Source organism: Gavialis gangeticus, unplaced genomic scaffold (genome assembly GCF_001723915.1).
Source record: "Gavialis gangeticus isolate Ggan-Ray unplaced genomic scaffold, GavGan_comp1, whole genome shotgun sequence".
NCBI classification, from domain to species: domain Eukaryota; kingdom Metazoa; phylum Chordata; order Crocodylia; family Gavialidae; genus Gavialis; species Gavialis gangeticus.
The window spans coordinates 5,781,625-5,792,970 of record NW_017728993.1 but is presented as its reverse complement, the minus strand read 5'-3'; the positions used below and the strand labels follow the sequence as shown (position 1 = coordinate 5,792,970).

Genomic DNA, 11,346 nt, shown 5'->3' with positions numbered 1-11,346 from the left:
GAGAGGCGGGGGTAAAATAGGTTTAATCACTAAGTTGTCTAACAAAAGTGTGAAAATCTGGCCACAAAAGGCAAAACTGGAGTATAAATGTGTTACTCGTTTGTAGAGATGCTAGACTAGATGCTGTGGTGAATATTTTAGAAACACATAGACGCATGTAGATGCATCCTTCTAAACCGGTTGCGTATTTTCTCTTCAAAAAAAGTTACAGCAGACCCTTTTCTATATCAATGGAACAGAAATACTACACAAGTATTATAGTATATTCCTTGCTTGACCATATTCAGTGATTCAGGGCATTCAGCCTTACAAACACATTTGATCACTTCAGCTCTTTCCCAGTAAAGTTGTTTGCTTTTCCTGGTTATTTTTTTTACTGGGTGGCAGCAGAGTGAGGGGAGGGGGGGTACTTTAATTATAGTGGCTCCAAGAGCCACTCTAAGTATAGCACCTGGAGCGTCATGTGTATCAGTGTCCCCATGCTGAAAAATGGTGGCAGGGGCGCTTTAACTAAAGCTCGTTTGACAAGTGTTAGTTAAAGCGCCCCCGCCGCCATTTATCAGTGCAGGGACATTGATGCACGTGATGCTGGAGTCTGCTGGAGCGCAGTAATTACCATGCCCCAGCAGACTCAATTAACTGAGTCTCCTCTGGTGTGCTGTAATTACAGTGCATCGAATCAGCCTCGAAGTACGCATATAGGTGCCTATGCATTCTAAAATCAGAAAAGAGACTCGAGGCAAGTTGGAGAGTGGTTAGTGAATCCACCAGCACAAAGCTCCTTTGTTCTGTACATGTGGTGCCTGCACACTCTGCATTCTTAGTGCTCTGGACCAAGTACAGACATTCAAAAAGCCGGAAGTGGAATTGATCTAAGTTGCATAGTTTTCGGTAAGCAGCGTAGTTTAGATGAGTAGCAAACAAAACATTGGCAGGGTGGCGGGGAGGGCAAATCTTAGATTGTTTCGCCATTTTTAAACTAGTCTATATGTGCCAAACTCCTGTTCTGTTATGGATAGAGACCAATTCCTGATCTCTTATACTGGTAAAAGTGTAATTTCTATACTGGGCCCTGGATGAGAGGTAGATATCAAAGCACCTTTGGGTGTAGGGGGAAGAGGCCTGAAATTGCCCATTTCTGTTCCAGATTTCCCCTACTATTCCTATTTCTCTCTCTCTCTCTCTCTCTCTCTCTCTCTGAAATTTAAGTTAACATGCAGCATTAAAGACCAATGTCCCTTCTTTGGATGGTGCTTCATTTCTGCAGCAAAAAGGCACTTGTATTCACATTACACTGTTTCAAGGCAGTGCTGTGTGTTTTTCTCTGTCTTCTGATTGCTGTAGCTCTTGTTGTTCAGTATGTTACCTCTGGATGAAAATCATCCAGGGATTTCCTGCTAGATTTACACTGGCAGTTGATAGATGAATGACACATTTTTAAATCTTTATTGCATTGAGGCTGTGGAAGTTCAAGTACACTGAATAGTGTTAGCAAATCACAGCAGCTTAGCAAGTGCCCTAGAAAATAAAATCCTATAAGGCTTGGTTTAAAAAAAATGTTAAAACATAGTTTTTTCTTTTAAAGCTATGTATATTGATTGTTCCTGAGAGATATATTTAAAAAGGTCAGGAAGAGCAGAATGGAGAATTCACTTTCTGGCTTTAGCTATAGAAACCTTGCCTTCTTTCAAAAGCTGTGATGAACACCTTTAATTCACACTGAAGTTAATGGGAATTGTTTGCTTGCTACTTTTGAAGCTGAGGCCTGCCCTGTTCTTAGCTCTAAAGCATCCTATTGATTTGTACATTCTATCATATGGATTGATGGGCTGAATGTGCATTCGGATTCCGAGATGGTGAATGAGGGGGGATGGGGCATTAATCCATATTGTATCAAATCACATCATGTAGTGGTAAATGCCTACTAATTAATGTCATTCTAATCTGTTCAAACTTCTCTTAAGGGAGAAGCTAGGTCTTTGCCAAAACAATACTTGATGCACAAAGCACATGTGCTGGAGAGATTCTTTCTGTTCGTGTTTTCTTTAAGAGGGCACCTCATTAGTTGTCTGCATTTGAAATATAGTATATAAATCTCCCACATGCCCATATTTGATTTCCATGCAAATCCAGCAGTTGTCTATTCTTCCAACATGTCTTTGTTGCACTTTTAGTCTTATTTCTTTCATGCTGAGATGGGATTCCTTTCAGAGAAACACGTTTGTTGCTAGGAAAGAAAAAAAATAATGGTTGCAAATATGAAGTTAATTTATTTCAGTGCTGGCGTAGATGTGCACTGTGACTATTGCATAAAACATCGTTTCAGGACTTGCAAAGCACTACTAGAGCAAATGCCATGCTCTTCAATTGCTGATCCTCTCTACTTAATCTCATGTCTAACCCCTAAATTAGTTGCTGTGGATTAGTGTCCCTGAGTGTCACTTAAAATTCATAGCCTGTCATTGTTTTCACCTGAAACCATAAAATATCCTAGGCTTGCTTGTAACCAGGCTAGTCATGCTGAAGGGTTCACAAATCACTTAGGGGAAAACTGTATCCTTCCATGGCATTGCCTGTATAGGGAGAAAGGAGAGGTCTTGATACTCCCAGAAGTGATCCTCAGTGGTCCTAATTCTGCAAAGAACTAAAGTAGGTGGCTAAATGTGTCCCTTTTCAGGGCTTGCACGTGCTTAAAGTTCGCTTTTTCAAAGTTTCTTTCATATAGTCCCAAGCACCGCTCACTTCAGGTATTTCAAGATCCAAAAGGAAGAGAGGTGCCAGATTTTCTGACGTGTGTCCCTCTGTACTGCCCCTTCTCTGTGTTGGCCATGAGAACCTGCTGCAGCTGGGCAAGCAATTGCTCTCTGTACAAATCCCCACTTCAGACAGGGATGCAGCATTAGGTCTGGAGCAACAATTAACTAAGTCACAAATATCTGCTATCTAGGAAGGGAAGAATGGCAGACTGCAGTGTGCAAAACACCCACAGAGAGGGCTACTGTCAGGTGTTGGGGGGGAAGAGGCAAGAGCTGCAGAACCAGTCTCGTCTTGGGAATGGATGCATAAGTTTGTGTTTCCCAGCAGACATGAAACAAAAGGGATCATCAATGCAAACTGATGGCAAATGTTTTACTGTGTATGTGGATAGACTGGCAAAAGAAGAACAGAGGAAACTACCCAGCCTTCCTTTTGGGGACCCAGAAGTGTACTGCACAAACTGTCATGCAAAGACTGCCTTATTCAAAATGCATCAAAGTTCCTACAGATATGTGCAACTTCTGGTATCTTCCTGTATGTTTAATATGATGTTTAGAGTAGAAGAATATTAAGCTAGTTCAGTTGTTTAGAGAGTAGATGCATTAAATGCTATTCTGAAGTCCAAGGGTGGTGGGGGAGTTAGTGCTCATAAATAAAAGGAAAACACCAGATTTCACCTGTAATTATCAGTAAATGACTATTTATTCCTCCACCCATGGTGGTGTTGTTTTGAGCAGCTACAATGTTCCTGTGTGTATGTAATGAGTGGAAGTTTTTTTCCTCTGTTGCAGGCTCTTCTAGGGGACCCAGTCCTTTAACGATGGGGGCACAGGACACTCTCCCTGTAGCAGCAGCATTCACAGAAACGGTTAATGCATACTTCAAAGGAGCAGACCCTAACAAGTAGGTAGCGGAACATAGTGGAACAATCCATCTTCAAGTTCAAATTGAGTATTTTATTAACCCACTGCTTCTAGGGCTCCTTAAGGACTTAGTGACCTACATGAACATCCAGCATCATGTGTCAATTGAGACAATAGAAATTTAGGTTTGGTATTAGAAGCAACTTTCTGACTTTGAGGGTAGTGACACATTGGAACAGGCTACCCAGAGAGGTTCTGGACTCTCCACCCTTAGAAATTTTTAATGGCAAGTTAGATACTTGACTAAGATGGTTTAGTCAAGCATATTCCTGCCTTGAGCAGGGGGTTGGAAAAGATGACCTCCAGAGGTCCCTTTAAGTCCTACTTTTCTGTGATTCTTGTTATTGTCCATATCATGAGATATTACTTCTGTTGCTTTAATTTCCTCAAATGTAGTGCACAATTTTTCTTAAGTTTGGGAGATCATTCCTAGTCCCAATAAAAGGCTATTTGGAATTTAGAACGGTGGAGCAGAAAATTCGTTTCGATTTTTTCCATTGTCACAGCATTGACTGTTGTCCCTCTTCGGCTTCTCATTCAGCCTTGTGTCCATTTCTGTCTCTGCCAAGCACTTGAGCAGCGGCGCACTAGAAAGAAGTTTGGGAATGTTTTGGCGGATGCTTTTTCAAAGCAAAAAGCTTTTGTGTAGCATCAATTGCCATTCCTTAACAGGCTAAAGAGTCAGTCCAGCTGGGAGCTCACATGTCCTGAAGTTAGTCTGGTTCTGTTTGTTTCTGCAAATGCAAATCAAATGCAAACTGAGAAGAAGAAAAGAAAGAATAGAAAAAGTTAGTAAATTGTAACTTCTCTCTCCAACGCTTGCAGTTTAGTTTCTGGAAAACTACAAGCAAAACACATGGCACACAACCTCGTTAACCACTATGTCCGGGCAGCCATATGTTACAATCAGACTGCTAAGGAATTTTTATAATTAGCCTCTCTTGTCCTAGCAAGAAACTAGAGTGTTAGACAGCAAAAGAAAAGAGAGGTGGGGAATGAAATTGGAAAAGATGTAAGCTACATGCTGGTGGTGGGAGATGATGGGAACACTGGATTCGCATCTCAAGAATTTCTCGGCAGTTGCCCTGGCCATGGAGTCAGTGATGTCATGGTGTTCTCTCATTTCATCTGGTACCATAAAAACATCTTTGAAGATCAAGGAAATTATCAGCGATTGCAGACTCCTGGATCTCACTATGTGGTGGTTGCCAGGATGGAAAGCTGGTGAATAGTACTGGTAGTGGCAGTCTGAGCTTGCTGCTTTGATCACTTGTATGGGTAAACAAATACTCCACAAAACATAATAGCCAGAGGTAATGCAGCAGCTTTCTGCTGGTCCATGTCTGGCTGCTGCTTTTCATTTTAAGAAAGTCCTTTCTGTTGTTCTGACAGTATTGTAGCTTCACTGGAACTGTTGAAAAGTCCTAATCCTTAAATTGTTTAACAAATACAGTTTATGTAATGTATCTAACTGTTCTGTAACAGTTTAAGGCAGCTTCTAAATAGCATGTTTATTGGTGACCTCTTTAATCCACATAAAGCATTTTCAGGATTTTGCTTAGAAAGAGTTTAATGCAAGAGAGATAAATGGGAAGCTTATTTAAGTTCTCTTAATAGTATAAATTATATGGATGAGTTTTAATCTATTCATATGTGTTCATCTCCATTAATTTGCAATCCTAATTATAAAAAATGTCTCCTATAAATAGGAAATAACGTTTCCTATTAATATCCCATTAAGGGATATTCATAAGTTAGAGATGCACAGCTAAAATGCACAGAGATGCACAATCCTCTTGTAAGAACTTTGATTTGCAAATACTAGAAAAAATGTCTGTTTTTTCCATACCTACACTAATATGAACCTCTGTTCCTCCAATATGGCAGGGTCTACCTGTTACCTTCTGAAAATTATTTTTATTTGAGAGCTGCATCTGGTAATCAAGGAATTTAAGCATAGTGACATAGAGAAACCAAAAAAAAGGTCTTTAAGTTTTAGAAGGGGAGGAATATAATATACATGGGTATATATTGCATATATATGCATATTGTGTGTATATATATGTAATATATACCTGTATGTGTGTATATATTATAGACTGCAGATTGCATGTATATTTCTCACCTTCCCTGCTTTCTGGATAATCCTTTTTGAAAGTCTGACTTGATGCTAACTAGGGTAGCTCTACTAGCTTCTAACACAGGTGTATTTTTCATCTGGCAGTACCTGGGGCTAAATTCTGTTCCAGTTTAGGCTGGATTTGCACGAGTGTTTTTCAGGGCTATGCACATACCAGAACTGACCTTGCCTCTATTTCCTGCATCATAGACAACTACAGGGAAATAAATGGTTGCAAATATGAGGACTGCCTTTGGTGCCTATGACTGATTTGTACAGATATGCAGAGAAAATGTTATTGTATTATAGGTCTGTGTGAGAAAGGGAAAAAGGGATATACTGTAAGCTTTACTCAGTAGTTACTGATTTTTGTGTTTCAACTCAGCCCTCATATTCCTAAAAACCCTTTAGAGTCCTTAGAGAAGCTCTTCTGTGTTTGAATGAGAATGCTTAGCTCCTGTATAGAAACCTTCATCCCTGGAACTTGTCTTCCTTTGTAAAAGATGTTAAGTCTCATCGTTCTCATTTTACAAATGTCAAAGCCAAGGCATAGAGAGGGAAAGTAGCTCAGTAGCCCAGTTTCCTGAATTCCAGTCCAGTGCCTTATCCACTGGACACTGCTCAGCATCTCTCAGCCTGGAGCTAATAGTCAGAAGTTTATGGCACTAAATATCAGTTTACACATCAAGACTGCACGTAAACATGAGTCATGTTGGTATATCTGGGGCCATCTCCTTGCCAGAGTATCCTGACAGCCCTTTGTCACCGATTGGAGGGAAAAGGTCTATGCATTCAGTGATCTTGTGCAGTACCCAAAACAATTTCTCTGCATCATACACATGCAGGGGTAGATCCACGGGCTGTGCTGGGTATGGTCACACCCCCCTTCAACAGTGTAGTTCACCAGCTGGCTCCAGTATCCTGCAGCCACAGGCACCTATAGGTCCCCTGCAGAGTCCAAGACATAGCTGGAGCCCCAGGCTGGTGAGGGGATTCCTGGAGTGACCAAGTAAATGAGAAAGGCAGGGGGAACAGGGACTCACCTGCCAGTGCCACTGTCCCCTGCTGAGCCCAGCACCCTGCACAGTCACATCTGGCAGACTCTAGGAGGAGTGGGTCTAAGTTTTCCTCCTCCCCCAGGTCAACTGGGGACAGTACCCCCTCCTTATGCCCAGAGCAACCCCTCTGGATGGGGCAGGAGGATGGAAGGGAAGGTGAGGTGCTGCTGAATGGTGGAGTGCTCCGAGGAGAATGGCGAGGTGAGGGGTGGGAGAGATGTACCTGCTTTAGGGACTCAGTCTCTGGTAGCTGCTACCACAGTGCACTCTGCCTGCAGCCTCCCTTGTAACACCATTCTCATTGCTCATGTCCTTCTATATTTTAAGCCCTAGATTCACCTGTGTATCTGAAGTGAGCTATATTTTTACCTCTAAGTCAGGCACCAGTGCAGCTGAGACTGATGTGAGGCTATTCTGGCCTGGCTAGGGGCTGAAACCACCTATGGTGTAAGATTAGTGCAGCTTAAGCACACTATGGAACCAATGGATGGCCTGGAACAAACAAAGCACAATGCATTCCTGGCTGTCCCCTGTAAGGCAGCTTTATGGCTGCTTTCTACTGGTAAGATTACATACCTGAATGTTTCAGTGTGATGATATTAAAATCTGCAGCCCAAAACATTGCATTAATGTTCCACTGTAGCTTTTCTCTGCTGTGAATCTCTTCCAGTTATATTCACAGCGTAACTTTGATACGTTACTCAGAAATAGTCTGTGAGCTGAGCTATATTCCAGTTTGTTGATACTAATCGTTTTACTGCATGTTATTAATATAGAAAGGCTGGAGACCTTAAAATGATATAGGATTGTAGTTTGGAGATTTTGTAGTCTGAAGTGACACTTCTGGTCTTGAAAATAAGTTGTTACCACTGCTTTCATACTAGGCTGTGTGTTCTCCTTCTGTGTTACTGTTCATGGGTCAGCCTTGAGCAAAAAAGAATGTGATCACTGACAACATTAGTGTGAAATGTAGTAACTACTAGAAAAAGGAAATACAAGTGGCAAAAATCAGTCCTGGGGTTTCCAACTAGTCTACAGGTTGTGTCCAGAGTATACTCCACCCATGGCTCCCTGTTTGATGGAACTGGGCTCTTCTAGCAGTACTGAAATACTACAACCTACAGCTTTATTATTCAGTATGTTGATACTGGCATAAACTTTGTCAGCATGGGCATCAACCCTAGGGGAAGCAGGAGCACATTGTATAATCTAATTATATATGTGAATGTACAAATGTGGCACCAGAAAGCACTGACTGGAAAGCATAAAGCTCAGACATGGTGCGACAATTGGATATTTTTCTTTGGCAAGTTTTTCTGTGACTTCCCCCACCCCCTAACACTCTGGCTGCCAGTAAACATGCTTCCTTATATTGACAGTATTTCTCAGAGTGACTATTCCTGCATTTTGGACATTCACTACATTTGGATTGCATTATTATTGAGACCAATGTAGTTTTTCAGGGCTGTTTCTTCAGCTCCGTTGAGAGTTAGGGCCCCTTACAGCCAGTTGCCCAAATACAAAGCCACAGACAAATATTTTTTCTCTGCTGTAATGTATTAGGAACTTGCCTTGACATTCAGTTTGTGGTGAAGTATTGCCACAACAAATGTAACATTTCAAAAGAACAAAAAATCATCGATGAAAGGGACCCCAAAGGTCCCTTTGGGGACCAGGCATCTTGCAACTGAGATGTCAGCTTGAATTTATGGTGGATGTTGTGGCCTCTCCTCAGACGGCTGTCGGCTCCCCATATGTCATAGTTGTGGAAGAAGCCTGGTCCTTTTAAGTAGGAAATCCTAACCAATCCCTCTGAGGGGAATTGACCAGCAGGCCTAATCCTCCTGGTGTCTGCTGGGGAGAGGGATGAGATTGGTCCTTCTTTCAACCTCCTTTTTATGTTTTTCTTCCCTTTTTTTCTTTTCCCTTTTTTCCAGGGAAGCCATTCTTTTGTCTCTCCTTCTCCCCTCTCTTCTGGTCCAGAACTGATTTTGGGGTCCTAGCTACACTTTCCCTTGCCTGTTCACGTGTCAGTGGGGTGGAGAACTTTTTGCCCTAGGCTCTTTCCTTTTACTCCATGATCCATTAGAAGAAGCTGAGCTGAAGCTGCTGATAGGAAGGGTGTTAGCGACTGCCCTTGCTTCTACTCTCCCTTACTTTTTCAACAAGTGGAGGCAGTGCAAGGGGATCAGGAAGAAGCTGGAAGAAAACCTGCTTCTGCATCCACAAGATAGTAGCAGCTATCACCAGAGTGAGAAACTGCAGGAAAAACGCAAATAATTTCTAATTATCTTGGATGCAGGGCAGTTGGGACTGCCCTGGCCAGAATTGTATTGAACTGTAGCAACTGGACAGTTAGGTTTGTCAATACTACTGTTGAAACGACAACTGCTTCCCAAAAGTAAATCCGGAGGCATTCATACAAAGATCATATTTTGTATTTGTTGCCCAAATACCAGCAGTTTTCTACATTTGGGCTAATTCTGTTTTAGAAACAAGTAGATTTGCTTTCCATTATAATAGGCAAGAAATGAAATGTCACATCTCCATCATGCCTGACTTGATTCAGATGAATCTCCTGAGCTATATTTTGAACTGCTTTCTTTCTTTGCCCCCCTTATCTCCTTTTATTTTGAAGATGCATAGTGAAGATAACTGGAGAAATGGTGCTGTCATTTCCTGCAGGAATTACCAGACATTTTGCCAATAATCCAGCTCCATCTGTTCTAACTTTTCGTGTGATAAATTACAACAGGTTAGAACATGTCCTGCCAAATCCTCAACTTCTCTGCTGGTAAATATAATTTTAAATACACTTTTTAGAGACTTAGAAATGCTTCTGTAAAGAAGACTTGGAGGAAAGAGTTCAACCTAGATTCTACAGTAGTTAAGTGCTTGGGTGTCTGGGCATTTTGTGGGGTATTCAAAAGTGCCTATCTGCATCTTTAGATGACCAAATGCCTTGCAGATTTACACTAAGATGAGTTCCTAACTGCTTGGGTTATTTTTGAAAATAAGACTTTGGAGCCCATGTCTCTTAGACACTTTTGAAAGTGTTACCTTCAGGCCCACAGCTGCCAATGCAGCAATGTTGGCTGGCACTAAAGGTTTCTAGGGGAAGTGCATAGTAAGTTCTTAACAGAAGTTGTTCACACTGTGCCTCACTGGCCAGTGCTTTGTACATCCATGGAGATAATAGCATTTGAAGTGAACTAGTAAAAGTGATTTGGATTATTTTTTTGTAAATGGAGAACTAAACCTTGTTATATTACTGTATATACTAAATCTTACTTTCTTTGATCACATCAGTTTATGCTTCTATTTATGAAAAGAGCTAATTGTCACCCTTTTCTGTAGTGACAGTACACAGACTGATGCCAATACAAAGGAATTCTGGGTAAACATGCCAAATCTGATGACTCATCTAAAGAAAGTGTCTGAGCAGAAACCACAAGCTACATATTACAATGTGGACATGCTCAAATATCAGGTATTTTGCTTTTTGCAAAATAAAGCTCTGTCAGAATGGTTTTTAGTACATCAAGAGTTAATATAACAAGTTTCTCTGGCACAGAAGAGTAAATAACCTGAAATGGACTGCTGCTTAGAGGAATTACAGGGAGTTTTACACTGGTGTTACCTTCTGTGTCACTAGACTGGCCGTACAAACTTACTCTGAACATGCAAGAAATTACCAGCTCTAACACCAATAAAGATTATCATATGTGTAAAAGCAAATTTCTCCCTCCACCCCCATGAGAACTAATGCCTTTTCTGTCATTTTGTAAGGTATCTGCCCAGGGTATTCAGTCTACTCCATTAAACCTTGCAGTGAACTGGCGGTGTGAATCTACAAGCACTGACCTTCGCATCGACTACAAATATAATACAGAAGCAATGACTACACCAGTAGCTCTGAACAATGTCCAGTTCCTTGTTCCCATAGATGGAGGAGTAACAAAACTTCAAGCTGTGCTTCCACCTGCAGTTTGGTATGACATTGTAATATAACAAAGCTGTCCTCCATTATTTACCATCTCTGTCACTTTCCTGCTTATAATGGTGTTTCATCCCGGATAGATACAGGGACATGCTGCTATTTATGAACCTCCAGGTGAGACACTGGAGACCTCAGTAGGGCTATTAGAATCTGCAGAAGGAGTTGGGGGGGGGAGCATCCTGATAGGAGCTTTAAAAGCTCCCAGAAGAGTAAGCAAGAGAGGAGGAAGCAAGCTTTGAGTAGACCAGCTTGCTGCAAGAAAGGGTCAACCTGCTGTGCTGGGGCTAGAGCCAAAAGGCTCCTCTTTTAGTGCCTGGGACAGGGGTTAATTTTGTTTGCTTATTGAATAAAGTCTGTGTTTTATTTGGGAGAACTGGCTAGGAGCACCTCAGGGAGTAAAACCTGCCTGCAGACTTGAGTAGGTGAGGCAACCTGCTTACAGCTAGATTCATTTTTAGCTTTGAGGAACTAAAACATTTATAATTAAAT

General features: G+C 41.5%; 1 protein-coding gene across 3 annotated transcripts in view; it reads left to right on the top strand.

Moving 5' to 3' along the window:
- The window catches only part of SGIP1 (SH3 domain GRB2 like endophilin interacting protein 1), a 233,691-nt gene that overhangs the window by 211,023 nt on the left and 11,322 nt on the right, over positions 1-11,346 (top strand). For all 3 annotated transcript variants that reach the window (XM_019528431.1, XM_019528429.1, XM_019528428.1), the window contains 4 exons: positions 3,549-3,660; positions 9,496-9,651; positions 10,215-10,347; positions 10,647-10,849. In XM_019528431.1, coding sequence (XP_019383976.1) covers positions 3,549-3,660; positions 9,496-9,651; positions 10,215-10,347; positions 10,647-10,849 — 604 coding nt within the window. The remainder of the gene's footprint in view (positions 1-3,548; positions 3,661-9,495; positions 9,652-10,214; positions 10,348-10,646; positions 10,850-11,346) is intronic.